Below are 17315 nucleotides of genomic sequence, written 5' to 3' on the forward strand. Positions count from 1 at the left end.
AATGCTCAATAGCTGTACCTTTTTTTATGAGACTGAAGACCATAACAGCATCTATATTGAATATGCCCTTGGCACCTTCCTTGCTTTATCAGTCTAATTGCTCTGCCTGCAAAGAAAGCCTGAAAATAACAGTGCTCTGCAGAAGTAACAGGTCTGTTCTATAATACCAATGAAAACTACATCTTCTGAAACTGCTGCTCCAGGTCTGAAACCAATGCCAGGAAACTGGTGAGAAGCAGTTTTCGCCTTATCTTTAGAGGAACATGTGTGTAAGAGCCATTTAACAATGGAATAGGCTGCCTCAGGAGGTGATGAGCTCTGTTTTGCCAGGTGTTTAAGCACAGGTTGAACATGCCAGGGATACCTCAACTGCATCCTGCACTGAGCAAAGAGTTGGAAAAGATCATCTAGTCCTACTCTACAATTCTTTAAAAACTGAGAAGATCAGCAAAAAAGTATATTTAAATTAATTTAATCATAGAGTTGGAAGGAACCACAAGGGTAATTTAGTCCAACCCCCTTCAATGCAGCAATCTTTTGCCCAATGTGAGGCTCAAACCCATGATTAAGAGTCTCATGCTCTACTGACTGAGTTATCAACTTAAGTTGATACGATCTATCAACCTAGATCATATGGAACTTTATGAGCAAGGTTGGGCCAGCAACAAAATACATTTTAAGGAGCTTCTCGTCTGAAGCGCACATAAAGGTAAGCTATCCTGGTAAAATATATAGCAAAAGTTAGTATTATAGAATTAGGATAACTGCTACTCTATCCAAACTATGACATGCGTCTTAGCAGCTGATTTAGGCCTTTGACACTCCTCTGTTGCACACATGCTTTTCATACCACCAAGCTCTTAAGAATCCAGTTCTCTAGGAAGTGAAAGATGTTCTTTCCAACACTAGTTTCTATTTTAAGCATACGTATGGTGTGAAAAAACAATTCCGATTCAACTATTCACTCTGCCCCATGCACTACCAAACTTAGAACTGTTAAGTGTGCACACAATACAGTTCAGAGCAGAATTCTACAGTCTCCCCCTACTTCTTGTGCTGTTTTGTCTGTCCAGTTCATTCCTTATAACCTTCCCAATATTGTGAGGCACCCACCTCTGGTAATTGTTTTGCCCCCCACTGGTTTTATATTTCTGTCAACACTTTCACTTAAATACACAGCATAGCTCTTTTTGAAAATATTGTCACATTCCAATTTTTAAAACTACATGTAGAATCTTGACTCGATGCAGATTTGAGGCCTTGAAGTGGGACATTTCACAACTTTTTACTGTAGTGTTAATAATTTTGTGAACATAAACACAAGTGAGCATGTCATTTTAATGGTAAGCCAAATATTTAATCTCTTCATTAGAAAACTTGTTTACAGTAGCATAACTGTTCAAGAATGCTCTGAGTGCTTGTTCTCCCCCGCAATAGCAGGAATGAAAATGACAGCTTTTGTTTTTTCTCTATCATATTACATCAAAAGCAATACAACTTCATGTTGGGATCACTTTGTTAACATATACAAGACTAAGACAAAACCTCACATTGCATGCTATTAAGTATCCTTACAATATTAAATAACTTTTCAAAATAATAAAAAAACACTTCCCTTACAGTTTTAGCTTTGACTATGTTAGGCAAAGTGTGCTATTTAATATGCCAGTTTCCCCATAGTGCTACATACTATATTGGTAAAGGTACCTTCTTTTTTTTTAACCTTTTTTACATACTATATTCTTGCCATGTATGCAAGCACTTAACACTACTAAAAAGGCATAATCAGGAGGCAATTAAGAGGTAAAAAGTGCCCACAGTTAGTTTTCAGTACCGTCAGTATCAGGAATGTAAAAAAAAAAAGAAAAGAAATAAAAATTACAAGTTTATGCTGAACACAATTTTATGTTCAAACACAGAGATAAGTAGCATGATACCAAAACCTAACAAAATCCCAGCATTCTGTAACAGGAAATACCCCCAGCGACTACATCCATGATCACTAGCGTCATTGTGGAGCATTTCAGGCACCTGAATTTAAAAAGGAGAGACATAAACAAAATTAATCTGAATATTATAGAAAGAACATGTTGATGCTGAGGCATTAAGTTGTTCAAGTTGGTAATAATTCCCCTTCTGTGAAGACGAGAGCAGCTTTAAAATACTGTAGTGTATCCCCAATTTCTAACCTAAGTGCTCTTGTGCAGGGTTCCAGCCAGACAACCATGCTATCTTATGAAGCTCAAACAAGCCATTTTACCCCAATCCACCCTATCCTTCAACATGCCATGGCTCCTGGTGTCCATTGAGCATGCAGAGTCCTCACTGGGCTGTTTGAATGGGGGAACTGCTGTATTTCTGCAAAGCGTGGGGTGCCCCAAGCATGCTGATAGTTTTCCTCTTGATTCTCAGTGGACCTGTTTTAAGCTTGCTATTAGGGACGAAAGAAGACTGCTATGTCAGCTATAGAAGCAAGCAGACTATGTTCCTTCATGTTGTACTTGTAGCTCTCTGTGGCTGAATTTAAGTAACCACTGCTAGGATGCTGAACTAAATGTACCCTTCGCCTGATGAGGAAAGGCTCTTATGTACAGCAATTCAGATGCTGGCATCATCTTTGATTAAAGTTCTGTTGCTGCAACTATTTCATACCAGAGTGCTATCAATATCCAATGATACTTATATACAGTACTTACCATATCAACAAGGGCCACATACATAAACAGCCCAGCCGTAAGTGCAAAGATCCACATAGATACATTGTCTGCATAGTGGCCAATGAGTATCCCAGTAGCCATTCCAAGATAGGCTAGCATAGCTGAAAGCGCATTATAAAGAACAGCTTGTTTGACAGTCATGCCAGCTTTGAGAAGTACAGCAAAATCTCCTGCCAAGAGACACAAAACATTTTTGGTCATTTGTCAGCATACTAAAATACTGCTTCATTTCCCCTGATTCCCAAGAAATATTTTTATGCCTTAAAATCTCATTTGCTTTTGTTTTTTAATGTCGTCAAAACTTTTGGAGGACAGGAGCGCCAAGCAAGCTTAGCAGCCACAATGAATATCCTGCATATGTATACACACTTGAAATGTATTTGTTTTTTCCACCCAATCCACCATGGATTGGGACATGCTCATAAAGTTTACATTAAACTGAAATAGTACTATTCAAGAGTCCTCACAATGGCTCTTTATAGTTAGAATTTACTGTGTTTTCAATCAGTGGAAAACTCGTATCATTTCACTATGCTTCAATACAACTTAATGTAATTGGTTAAACAACATCAAGAAAAGCTGAGCTAATTTGCATTAAATTGACAATAGATTGTCGAAAACCTCCCATTCAGCAATGAATATTGCCATATTAAGTGCACTGCCAACGGTGTGTAAAGTAAGTATTTGCATCATTCAAACCATTTTGTTTCCTTTGTTGGTCTGGAAGCAAGATAGAATTCATTTGCTTGAAACGAAGCAATATTAGATTAGTTTTAGTTGATTGCCGTGCTTTTTAAAAAGCGCACTTTCCCTTGAGCAGTCTATTCTACAGGAGCCCAAGAGGATGGGATATTACTGTTATTCACACATACGATGAAATACCTCAATTTAACTGTGACAGTGATCAATCAATCAACCAAATGTAAATGTATAGAAACAATACCCTACCAGTAACCAAAATTGGTTCCCTCTTACCCAGTTCATGTGGTAACTCATGACAAAAGACTGCAACCGAAGTGCTTAAGCCACTAGATAAACCTTCAGTAAAAGCAGCCCCTAGGAGAAGACAAAGAAAATTAAAGAGAAGCAATCTTGCTTGAAGAATGCAGTTACATCCACATATAAATATATGATGACCTAGTTTGTGCTACTGCTAAGCCAAACCATGACTTAGCTCTGGGTAGCATAGCAACAGCAGAACTGGGAGAGGAGTAAATCAGCGGTGATTTTTCCTCCCATGCTCCCTTCTAAGCATCTCCATCTCACCCTTTGGACTTGCCTCAGGCCATGTCCCCTTGAGTGCTTTTGCCTGACTGGAATGCATCCTTAAACTGTGATAAGGCTGCTTGCTTGCCTGGATGTAGATGTGTATGTATAAGCCTGTACCTTTCATGTAGCAGGAATGTAGCCCACTGTACAAAGCAGTGTTAGAAACTGAGATATGAAAGCTAGGAGCTAAATGGCACCTTAAACCTAGGTTATGGGTGCAACAACGGAATGTCTAGGCACACTTTTTTATAACAAGAATACAATGCTGAAAATGAATGAACTGCAGCTAAAATCCTATATTCATTTTTCACATGGTCTAGTTACTTCCCCTGCCCACCCCCACCCCTAATATTCTTAAGAGGGTCTTTTCTCCAGTCTTTAGAGAGTTGTTGGGAAAAAAGGTCCTCCTTTCCTTCCACTCTGCAGTTTTAATCTGAAATCTTAGGAGCAGTACTGCACCCAGATCTCAGAAACTGCTTGCACTAATGAAATTCCCTGTCGCGAAAAGCGCCTAGAACAATGGGAGTTTCGAACACTGGTACTAAGTTAAGAGTAGCATCTGTTGCTCTACTCACTTTTGCCCCTGGCTCCATCTACTGTTGGCATGCAGCCCTCAAACCGAAAAAGTTTTCAACTATGGTTGTTATAGAATCTATCATCAGAAAGTGGTATGTACTTTTAACCTCGTTCGATTAAAGAAGTTCACTATAAACCTTAACACACTTTGGATCTGCAGTATATCGACCACTGGGTAGGGAATGTACTGTGAGCTTCACACACGACAGGATTTTGAGGAGACTAGTCAAGACCACCATAGATGAGAAGAGCCTTCTAAGCCATCTGGTCCAACCTCCTAGGGTTCAATGTCACTTCCTAAGACAGGCTTCCTCAACCTCAACCCTCCAGATGTTTTGGGACTACAACTCCCATGATCCCTAGCTAGCAGGACCAGTGGCCAGGGATGATGGGAATTGTAGTCTCAAAACATCTGGAGGGCTGAGGTTGAGGAAACCTGGCCTAAGACCTCTAGTACTAGTACTAGAGAGTTCACAACACCTCTAGGTAACTGATCCCCATTATCAAACTGCTCTTCCTGTTAAGAAGTTTCTCCTAATGTCCCACTATTATCTACCCTCCTTTCAAACCCGTTAAAAGAAGCCCTGCCTTCTGCAACAACAGACAACAAGGCTTTTGCCTTTCTGCTTTTATACTAATACCAGAAATGAAGAGGTAACAGCACAGAAAAGAGTTGGATCGGCCACCAATATGTATGGGACTAATTAAGAAAAAACATCAAGATACACTAACCAATTGCGAGGCCATCACTGAAGTTATGTAGTCCATCACCCATAATTACCATCCAGGCTAGAGTAGCTATACCAGCATCTTTCAGTTCTTCACGTGAGTAGCGTTGGCTATGGCTATGCGGATGATGGTTCTGATGATGATGGTGATGCAAAATATGATGGTAATCATGGTGATGATGACTGAGATGATCCGACTGTCCTAGGGTGTCATGTAAATGTGAATGGCATTTATTTCTACACCCCCTGGATGCATATTCATGGTCAGCAGGCTCATGGTGAGCTATCATAACTTCTTCTTCTTCTTGTACTACTGGCTTCTGGGAGATGAAGTTCGAAGGCTCTTGTGAATGTGCCCCCAAGTAAGCTTCTGGCCCTTTGTGAAACACAGGAAAAGCAGATTACATTCTCAAAACAAAAAGACGCAACAGAACATTCAGAACACCTTTGCCTACTGCAACATTTTCGGTACCTGAATATCTTACTCATAAAATATTTTATGTCAGAGAGGGGAAATCTGTCACCTGCATTCTATCTCTTGGTCATTTGTCACATAGGTTGGGACTGATAGGAGATAAGAATCTATAAATATCTGGAGTGCGACATATTACCCATTCTAGTTTTAGATATTTCTATAACCATGGGTCTCGGAAGAGATGTGTGTGAAACACATTAATTTCAGATCCATTTTTATAAGCATCTTCTGCCAGCCACACTTTCTTGTTGCAATACTTCACGTATATAGGATTGTATTAAGAAATTCAAAGAAATGTGCAACCCTAATGTACAACCTGCCACCTTGCCTTTTCTACAGAGCTGAAGGCTGGAAGGTGTGCTGCTTATGACTGCAGAAATGGATTTCAGTTACTATGGGATGAATCCATAAATGAGCAAGGTCAGAAATTTCTCCATACCACCCTGAGCCAAGACACTTTCTGTCTTCAAATTACCTTCCCCATTTGGGGCCCAATGAAGTATTTTACTCTACTGGAGTGGAAGTGCTGAACAAGATAATCTTGTGGGCTTATGCTGGGCTAGCCCCATTTTACATTGACAACAGAATTCATAACATAATTAGACAAGTTAAAATAAGTTCTTGGTCTTATACAAATACTAGGAAAATTATCACTATGAAAAATGCATTTAAACTTGAAACCAGTGCTTACCCATTTGCTTCCACCCCCCACCCCATTCCAGACTCCTATTTAAAGAGTCAACTGATGCAATACTTAGTGCCGCACTATTAAGCACACAAAAAAGTGGTTCCTAAATTTCAGAATTGCACAAAAATAGAACGTATAATTAAGAAATAAATGGTAAATTATGCTGGTAAGGCAGTATGAAGGTGCTCTCTTGCAGAAAACCAAGCATAACGGCATTTGAAAACTGGGTTGTTAGAAACAGCTTTAATAGATAACTTAAATAAGCAATTCCACAAACTGTTCAAACCTTAAGCAGCAGCTACATGTCAGAAGTGAATTGTTATTCTTTCCTGCTTTGAAAGCAGATAAAGTGATTCTATGCAATGGGATAATGGATTAGTACAAGATACAGTATAAACATCATCTTGTATCGATGAGAAATTGTTCTTGGATAATAAGATCTCTTCCATATAGTGAACCCTACTACAAAGGCACATTCTAAGAATGCATATTCATACTGCTGATAGATGCTATAGGTTAGTGCCAACTTTTGTAGTCATTTCCAGAGCATCTTAGATTATATGAATATGCTGAAGTACAGTGGTACCTCAAGTGAAGAACTTAATTCATTCTGGAGGTCCATTCTTAACCTGAAACTGTTCTTAACCTGAGGTACCACTTTAGCTAATGGGGCCTCCCGCTGCCGTGTGATTTCTGTTCTCATCCTGAAGCAAAGTTCTTAACCCGAGGTACTATTTCTGGGTTAGCGGAGTCTGTAACCTGAAGCGTCTGTAACCCGAGGTACCACTGTATCAAAAGTAGCAAAAAAGGGTGGTTCATCAGACCAGAAACAATAATCACCTTTTAGCTATATGTGTAGAAAAATGCACAATACACTTATATACCAATTTGGCTGCATGGAAACACAAAGAAGAACCCATAGCATTTTGAATGACAATGCTGTACAACATTTATTAAAACTCACTATCATCTGTGTCTATTTTTTCTTCATTTGTTGAAAGCTGAGAATCATATTTAGATAGTTGCTTCTTGATTTCTGCTTCATCATCTTCATTTTTTTTCTGAAGAAATACACTAAGTTATTCACATTTTAGGTACACATCTTGAACACTATATATCTCACAGACTATTAGCAATAAAAAACATGAAATGGATAAAAATAATCAGAGTTGAAATGCAGGAAAGAAACTGCACATAGGTGATCAAATTCACAACAAGCAACCCAAGTCATTTTGCTCACTATTAAAAGTTTCAAGTCTAAATGAAACATTTCAACCAATTCTGATTCTGATTCACTATTTATCCCATCAACTTCTAAACCCTTTCAACATAATTTTATTTTTTAAAACTCTCCCTCCACAGTGCTGCAATTCATCTAGGTGCTTCCTGCTCCCTCACCAAAGACAGCTTATTCTGTTCAAGCTTTGTGTAAACCATCCCTTAAGATTTGGACACAGAAAAACTTAAATTCACTTTTCAATATATGATTTCTCTACCTTTTTCTTCTTGTCTTTAAACTGTTTAATTAGTGTGATCAGGTGCTCAACAAGAAACATAAAATATAATCCACCAAGGGCTGTGAGGCCCTTCCACGTAGAATCCAAGTTAGCACTGTCTTCTGCACTTTGAAAAACAAGATGCTTAAAAGTGGGGTCTTTATTGTGTTCCAATAATGGCTTCTCATGATGATGATGATGACTTCCATGAGACTAAAAGTTGGGGGGAAAGAAGGGGGGGAAATTACTTCAGACACCTTTCCATACACAACAACAAGACGTGGGGAGTGGAAGAGTCTGCCAGCATCAGTTTATTTCAAAGTCTGGGAGGAGTATCTGGGGCAGCGTCTGAAACTCCCATTGTTCTAGGTGTGTTTTGTGACAGGGAATTTCCTTAGTACGAGCAGTTTCTGAGCCTAAAAATTCAGATTAAAACTGCACAGTGGAAGGAAAAGAGGACCTTTTTATGCCTCCCCACTTTCAGACATTCTCTGGAGACTGGAGAAGAGACCCTCTTAAGAATATATGGGGGGTGGGCAGGGGAAGCATGGCTTTGTTTTTTGCAGTCTTCAGATGAGGACTAGACCATTTGAAAAATGAAAGTAAGATTTTAGCTGCAGTTCATTCATTTCCAGCTTTGTATTCTTGTTATAAAAAAGTGCGCCTAGACATTCCATTGTTGAGCCCATAACCTAGGTTTATGGTGGCATTTAGCTCCTAGCTTTCATATCTCAGTTTCAACAGTTGAACCTATGCCTGATTTGATGAAAAGTGACACTGATTAAAGCCTGGGTTACACATGCAGAAGGCTTGGCTCTCAAAGGGGTAGAGTGGACTGTACCACTTCAGACTAAAAGAAGAGCACCAGTTTCAAATGCTTCCTCCTGTAGAAACAGCTCCTTGCAAATTGCACATCAGAGGTTCTAGGCTCGTTTATTAGTTTTATTTGCATGGAATGTTCACAAAGAGGAGCATAAAAAAATGAAAAAGCTTACCTTAGTCTGAAGTGGTATGAGGAAGGTTCACAGCTCAGTGACAGAACATGTGCTCTGAATGCAGGTCGCAGCAGCAATCCCTGGCATCTCCAGGTACAGCTGAGAGGGAAGCCTTGTCTGAAACCCCAGAGAGCCACTGCAAGGCAGTGTAAACACTACCGAGCTAGTTGAACTAACGGTCTGACTCAGTATAAGGAAGCTTCCTGTTTCCCATATCGTACCATCTCATGGTATTATGGCCGTGTTTGCATGCAACACTAAGCCAACTCGTGGCTTAGTGCAAAGATGCAGACTCCCAAGGAGAAGAAGAAGAGTTTGGATTTGATATCCCGCTTTATCACTACCTGAAGGAGTCTCAAAGCGGCTAACAATCTCCTTTCCCTTCCTCCCCCACAACAAACACTCTGTGAGGTGAGTGGGGCTGAGAGACTTCAAAGAAGTGTGACTGGCCCAAGGTCACCCAGCAGCTGCATGTGGAGGAGTGGGGAATCGAACCCGGTTCACCAGATTATGAGTCCACCGCTCTTAACCACTACACCATGCTGGCTCTCCCTTGTTGTTTAGCTTGTTGTTTAGCTTCTTAACGACGACCCCAAGTTAAGACAAAACTTGGCTTAGCTGCTGTGCTGCACTGAGCATTCTATCTGTATAATACCAAAGCACTGTGCTATCAGTGTCTCTTCTTATGTTAGCAATGCCAGATCTTCAGATTGCAGTGATGGCCTTGGGTTCTATAGATTTTATACTCAGTTGAAACAAGGAGGAATTTCAACTACAGTAGCACAGCTATGGCACAAAAGGATTTGTTTTGGCAGATTTATAGTTGGATCTTATAAACTGCTACAGTAGCAATCAAACATTTACAGCTGGCGACAAACTGGATTACCAAATCCTACGTGTGGCATTCCCAAAAGCATCCTAGTTCAGGATACTAAACTAGATTTGCCTTCAGTCTGATTCAGCACGGCACTTATTAATTACTCTAATTAACCTAATAGCATATGTACTTAATAGCAGAGCTAGAGCAGAGGCAGCATTAGGCAGTGTTGAACAGTATTGGAACAATGGGCAAGTTTCCCCTTCTCCTCACCGGCCATGACCCCAGTGATTATTCTTTCCCACCTGAAGCTGTTAATTTGCATTGGTAGGGAATGATGGCTTTTCACCAGAACCACGATAGGGTGGCTGTGGTTAAACTCCTCATTTCTACTTTCTCAGGTCCCCCAGTGCTGCTCCCTTTCAGTCCCTAGTTATTTACATTTTAGAAAATGCATACATTGCATGCATTCATGAAATTAATGTAATGTTTAGTTTGGCCCTAAGACTGTAAGGAAAAATACACCACAGAGTACTTTGATGTGGAAACTGAGTTGTTAAATTAAAAACTTTAATTTACTGAGGTGTGCCACAAGTAGGATTATTATGGTGCAATTACAGACATTTCCTGATCATATTTACAGTACAGTGGTACCTCTGGTTACAAACTTAATTCATTCCGGAGGTCCATTCTTAAGCTGAAACCGTTCTTATCCTGAGGCTTTGGCCAATGAGGTTTTCGGCTGCGTGCGCGCACGCCTCTGGTACACAATTTCCGTTCACATCCTGGGGCAAAGTTCGCAACCAGGAGCAGCTACTTCCAGGTTAGTGGAGCTCATAACCAGAGGTACCACTGTAGTACTATGTCCCAAAGTGATTCATGCCCAGTAAATACAATGAAAAAGAAGATACTTACATGTGGAAGAAGATGTAAAAGAGCGTCTCCACTTAGGGTACCAACTGCTAATGCTACAAGGAAACTTAGAAGGAACTTGAAAAATACACGATTCATAAGAGGGACCAGTATAACACCCAGTAACGAAAGGAAACTGATGATAGAAATGGATATAAATCCACCGATCCAAGCTGAAAAGAAGAAGAAAAAACAGCTTGCTTTCTTGAGTAACCAATTTCTTCCACCTTATGTCAGAGAGGGAAGTTTTATTTCGTAAAGCACTCAGTGGGAGGAATAATTTCTATCTAACACAAAAGATTGCATGCTGCATTGTGAACACTAGTTCATCTAAATAAAAACAGGTATTGCGTTCCTTGCTTGAGGTTTCTCGCCCTTCAAAACAAAACCACAAAGACTTTAAGATAGCAGAATCATCCAAAACAAATTATTGTTCAATATTTTGCTTTAAGTACAGCATCAAAGAAGAGATTAAATAGGAAATGTTTGACTTCACCAACAAACGTACCTACTTGCAATGAATAAGTTTTTGGAGGAGTTTCTGTCTTTTCACTTGTTGCATGAATTACACAATATCTGCCATCAATCTGGTTAACGATAGCAGGGCAAATATAGCTAAATTCTATGGCTGTCAATGGAACTCTTGTACTTATTCCATGAGAAAGCATCAGTTTTGAAGCATTGAAGCACTATAAAAGAGACAAGCACATTTCAGGAAAATGCATACATAAACGTTGGGAAATTAATTTTAAATGATCTCTCCTCTGAACTTAACTGGAAAGATTCAAGTGCTATACCAAAAAAAAGCAAAAAATCACAAACAGGCAAAACTGAACAAAATTTGTCATATATATAGGTTAGTAACAAATGTATTTATAAGCAAAAATTTAAAAGAAACGTGCAACTAATTCTCTGATTTGATTGCCCCATGCCACCACTTAAAAACCCAAAACACACGGCAATCTGTTGTTGAAACAGGTGGTTTTTTTAAAATAATGCACAATATGGCACAGACACATGCCACCCCTATCAACCTAAGGAGATGTAAGTTTGACATTTCTATACCAAAAATACTAAAGAACTGGGAACAAAGGAACAAGTTAGGTAGAAATTATTTTGATAGGCCAGCTACAGAGAGGCCAAAGGGTTTCATAACATAGGTTTATTTGATAGCATTCCAATTAAGAACTTACCCAGACAACTTGATTAATGATGGGAATTTTTATAAGCAGTGGACAGTCATTCAAAAATCTTTTTAATGATGCAGATGAAAATTAAAATCATTGGAATTCTAAACATATGGCTTGAAATTTAATGTCAACTAAAGGTAACCAAATTGGTTGAAAAAAGGAACATATAGTTAAACTAAGCTTTTAAATAGCTACTTACCAGATAGTGAATAAAAATTATTTCAATACAACCAGGTGGAGAAGAGTATTGTGGAAGAGAAAAAGTTATTTTCCCCTTTGTGGCAGATATGTCAAAAATTACTTTAAAACAAACTTTGGACTAATAAAATGTTGAGGCCTAGAAAAATGTGTTTAGTTATTTGCAAGGCTACAATCAAATTCACTACTTTTCCATCCTGTCTGAACAATTAGACAGCTTGCCTACTCCTTCTTTCAAAAAAACGGATGCCACAAAAGTAGATATGACCTGGCCCACTGGAATATGGTATTAGCATACTGCCAGCACACCCATGAGACCCGATTGCTGGTAGGCTAACAGAAATGCACTTATGGCAAATACATTTAAATAATAGAATGCATGTTTAGAAATGTATTCTACTTTATTGCGAGCCACTATACCGTAGCATCTCTCAATAAAGTAGCCACTATACTGTAGCATAGGGACGCGGGCGGCACTGTGGGTTAAACCACAGAGCCTAGGACTTGCAGATCAGAAGGTCGGTGGTTCGAATCCCCGCAACATGGTGAGCTCCCGTTGCTCGGTCCCTGCTCCTGCCAACCTAGCAGTTCGAAAGCACGCCAAAGTGCAAGTAGATAAATAGGTACCACTCCAGCAGGAAGGTAAACGGCGTTTCCGTGCGCTGCTCTGGTTCGCCAGAAGTGGCTTAGTCATGCTGGCCACATGACCCGGAAGCTGTACGCCGGCTCCCTCGGCCAATAAAGCGAGATGAGCGCCGCAACCCAGGAGTCGGCCACGACTGGACCTAATGGTCAGCGGTCCCTTTACCTTTATACTGTAGCATAGCAAAACGCTAGGAACAAATAGACCCATCAACCACAAAGCTGGGGCATGTCAATGTTTCTTAACCTAAGCTACCTCACAGGGTTGCTATAAAGTTAAAAACAGGAGGGGAAGAACATTTTCTGTTGTTCTGAAGCGGGAGATAAATCTGTAGATAATAAAAAGTGTTAACTTAGAAGTGCCCTGTCCCCAAGGTTTTCAGCGGCCCCAGCCCAAATGCCCCTGGCAAGGTTCAAGTCAAATCTTAGACTTGAACAGAAGTTATACTAAAATTCACAAGCTGCCTCCTTTTTTCATTTTCATAGCTCTTGACCCTGATACAGCAATTCTATGAAGTGGAAAAGCAATGTAGAAAATATGCAGCAGGGGGTGGTCGAAAAATTGCTTATAAAGAAAAAGGAATACAATGCTACCAAACATCACAACTTTCCTTTCAATAAAAAACAATCTCCAAGTACCTCTTGTGTAATTTTTCTTATTTTCGAATACATGTAACTTCCTCTTTCTGATTCCCTCACGAAAACAAGCGATTCATTTGTTTTTCCATTTACAAGTGAACTCACATTGCTGCTTTCTAGAACAATGTTAGGATTGGGGCTGGCAAGGCCTATACGTGTAGACTTCAATTCTGCAGTTTCTGAATGCTGTATCAAAGGATCGCCTTCTGTGGTCGTGGTGTAGGTGGATGCAGCTATAGCAACCGTTGTACTCTTGCTATTCACAGAGCCCTGCTGGTGTTCTGTATTCTGTTTGCTAGACAAATCCTTTGCCCAATTATTCAAATGATTTTTGCTTCCACCGACAGGTTCGTCACTAGGGCAACCTACTTTCTCAGAATTTGTACTGAGGGTAACATGATTATGGTGGTGACGGTGGTGCTCATGATCTTGGGAAATTCTTTTCACCTTCTCAATGCCCATACTCCGTAGAAGTTTTCTAAACCCTTCTATAGTCAATGTATTATTCTCCCCATATCGAGAGAAGAGTTCCTGAAGGTGATGCCTCTGCATAAGCGTGGCCAAATCAACGTTGATACCAGCTGCCTTCTCAGGTATAAGGTTCTCCGTAGTTTGTGAAATAGTGGTTGATTCCAAGCCATGGTGGCGAGCTTCAGAAAACAAGTATATGAAAAGAACAGTCACATAAAGCTTATTCGCCATAGCAGAGTCCTGTAAGGAAAATGACAAAAGAAAGCAGTTAAGAAAGCAGTTTGTGTATCCCATACTGCAATTTACTCCAGAGCAAATAAAACAAATATTTCACAGACATTCTGCTAATTTAAAACACTATTTCTTTCTTAGTATTAACATTACTTGATATGACATTACTTAATAATATAATATGTAATATTGTATGTTTTATTCTATTCTAATAATATAATACAATAATATTTATTGATTAGAAGCGGAACCTGCAACAACATGTATAGTGAAGTGTTTAGAATTCCTGACAGGTTACCATGCCCTGTTCCAGGATACTCCATTCAACTCCCCATTTCCTAGGTTTCTGTTTCTCCTATCCCTAAACTGCCACCAGCATTCCACATCCACTGAACATACTCAATTTGCTCACTGTGTTGCTTTTGAAGTCCACCCCCACTTCGCTGCGTTTCCCCCCAGGAAGTACTCAAAATTATATATACCAGGGATGTCCAACTTCCAAGAGACTACTCTACTCACATGATCTACTCACATGATTAAAATCTGGCAGTGATGTACCCCTTTGGGGAGGGGGTTCAGGTAAAAGCTGCTGAGCTTTTTTAAGGGAGAAACGTCCCTTTTTTGGGGGGGGGTCAGGTCTAAAAAATGAAAACAGGGACTCACCAATAAATCACTAAGGAGACAGTCCATCTTCCGTTCTAGCAATCTAGAGGACGGGGGGACGGGGGGTGGGGGCAAGGCCGGATGGAGGAGCCAGCGATCTACCGCAATCTACCAAAACCTCCCAGGGATCAACCAGTCGATCCCGACTGACCTGTTGGACATCCCTGATATATACTTGCCACCATTAATCTTCAATGCTGTCTAAACAAGTAGGCCTATAAAAGATTTAGGCTTAAGTGGACATCTCCCAGGGAGGAAATTTTAAAGTCATTGGTTCTATGATGCAAGAGGCCTTGTTCAACAACCTCAGGAGTTTAACCTTGTGAGAAGGTGAAGCAGAACTTATTGTAGTTGTTGGGAATCTCTGGTCCTCCAAATGTTCAGACTCCAATTCCCATCAGCCTCAGCCAGCATGGTCAGGGATTATGAGAGTTATCAACCAACAACCTGGTTCTCCAACCTTACATTAACAGCAAGGAGGAAGGTCATACTGAAGAAGGAGCAGCCAAAAGGGCCCAAGCTATTAAGAGCTTTACAGGTAAGAATTACCACCAGTAATAACACAGTATGTTGCACTAGGAGGGGAAATGTCATTAATTTAAGTTGTGTCTAGACACGTAGAGAAACACTGTTTTAGTTTTTAGATGTGAAGGAGAAACTATATGGAAAACATGCAAATATTCCTCTTCAAAATCCTGTGTGGCAATATCTTCAGGGAGAACCAAAAAGTCACAAAATAGTGAGGGCCGCTTCCAAGTTATTGAGAATGCTTCATCAGGCTGGATGTTACATAATACAGAGGGCAGGGGCAAGGTGGTGTTGGCCCAGTGTTGAAGCCTTAAGCCAAGGTCTGCATCTAGACTTGATTCAAGACAGACATTGCAGAACTAAAGATGTTGCTGAACTACACCTTCCATCGGTCCCAGTGACCAGCTCTGGATGAGATAGCCAAAGGTTTTCCATCCCTGCCTTATGGCTTCACATAAAAAGTTGGGTATTTTGTGTGTGTCCCTCTCTTCCACTCTTCCCCTTATTCCATGTTGATAAAGAGTAAGGTGTAATGAAAACCCATTCAAAAATAAAAATCAGACAACAGCTTGTGATTTGTGGGTGAACATTTCTCTCTCTTTGAATTCATCCTTGTTTTTATATTTTTTTAACAGCTTAATAAACATAGTAGATAAAAATACACAGAACTGAATCTTGGGATTCTGTATTTGAGCAGTATACAATACAACAAACTTCTGATCAGTATGATACATTTAAACTTCTGTATGATACAGTTAAGGAGCTTTTTTTAAAAAAGAAATCATGAATTTGCAAGCAACTTTGCATTCTGTACAGCAGAGGTTTTGTGTGCTTCGTCGACAAAGGTTTTGTGTTAAAGGCCTACACTTTCCTTTACCAATAGGATTTGCTCACTAAGATATGTATCTCCTATTTTGTTTTTTCTCTAAAAGGGGGTTAATAGTCACCAGATCCAAAAATGAGCAATAGAGGGGAGGAGGTGGCGGCTTCTTGTGACATGCAACAAAAAGCACACAATGCAGGTAACACAATGGCCTTGCAGCATTCTCACTAGCCTGTGACTCTTTCTAACCAATTCATGCTCATTTATTTTGCACTCCCACTGAGTTCAGTAGGAGATACTGCATTACAGCAGGGAGGATGGCAGTCTGCTCAGAGGATCAGCAAGTCCTTGATTACCTAGGTAATTCCCCTTAAACACCGGCAATGGGTGTGCCAGCTCTTTTCCACCTGCTGCTTCAACAGCTTGTTATATCTGGATCTCAGGTGAGCAGCAGACATGACAGGTTACCCCTTAGCAGAAGGAAGGTGATAACATTGTGGGTGGGTTGTGGCTACTGTTTTAGGGGAGTGGGGGTGTCACAGCTTAGGAATTATGGCGCTTCAACCCCCCCAAGGTATGACCGCACAGGACTCCAGCAAATAATACGTTTCGACAAGCTTCAGCTTGCTTGACACAGAGGTGAAGGAAGCTGCACCTGCTGGAATTCCCCTCCTACACACCTGTCAAAAAGATAATTGTGCTGCCCTTTGTATTTTGCGTAAGAACTGCTTTGCCCAGTTAAGGCCAACTGGTCCAGCCTGATGCCTCAGTGACGTAGGGGGGGTTGGGGAAGGGGGTGTCACAATAAGGGCCCGGCCAGCACACAGCCTCCATAGGATCCCGAGGTAGACTGCCTCTGTCAAGGGAGGTTCGTCCACTTACTCCCACCCGCCATCCTGTGTGGGGAGAGGGCAAGTGGGGGGGGGTGCGCTGATGGAACGCGGACGACGTCAGAGGACGACCGTTACTGACCGCAACCGCCACTCCGAACGAGCGCGAGCCGGACGCTCTTCACGCGCATGCGCCTTCTCTCGAAGAGAGGTGGGGGTCGTCTGCCTGAGACCTCCCTCCCGTTTCGTCGCCAAGGAAAACAGAGCGCTGAAGCGGGGGGGGGGCAACGCAAACAGACACACTTACCGGACACCTTACCGCGAAGCGCCTCGCCAGCCCCTCATGAGCCGCCTTCTATTTTCCTCCCTTCCCAAGTGAGGAGCATCCCAGTGAACCGGCCTTTCGAGCAAGAAGAGGAGCGCGAGA

General features: G+C 40.8%; 1 protein-coding gene across 3 annotated transcripts; it reads right to left on the minus strand.

Annotated features, from left to right (window-relative positions):
- Positions 1-1324: 1324 nt before the first annotated feature.
- Positions 1325-17313, minus strand: SLC39A6 (solute carrier family 39 member 6). Of its 3 annotated transcripts, none has more exons than XM_053397196.1 (10): positions 17208-17313; positions 13343-14053; positions 11182-11362; positions 10677-10846; positions 7950-8162; positions 7418-7514; positions 5295-5666; positions 3693-3773; positions 2697-2887; positions 1325-2031 (listed from the first exon to the last, which is right to left on the minus strand). In XM_053397196.1, the coding sequence occupies exons 2-10, from the start codon at positions 14042-14044 to the stop codon at positions 1879-1881; spliced, it is 2160 nt and encodes a 719-aa protein (XP_053253171.1). In that variant the 5' UTR covers positions 14045-14053; positions 17208-17313; the 3' UTR covers positions 1325-1878. The 3 variants fall into 3 exon arrangements, with proteins under 3 accessions (XP_053253171.1, XP_053253172.1, XP_053253170.1); XM_053397197.1 differs by having other exon boundaries at positions 13448-14053; positions 17196-17312; XM_053397195.1 differs by having other exon boundaries at positions 17196-17312.
- Between the last annotated feature and the right edge of the window lie 2 nt (positions 17314-17315).

The sequence above is a fragment of the Podarcis raffonei genome, chromosome 7 (assembly GCF_027172205.1).
Source record: "Podarcis raffonei isolate rPodRaf1 chromosome 7, rPodRaf1.pri, whole genome shotgun sequence".
NCBI classification, from domain to species: Eukaryota; Metazoa; Chordata; class Lepidosauria; order Squamata; family Lacertidae; genus Podarcis; species Podarcis raffonei.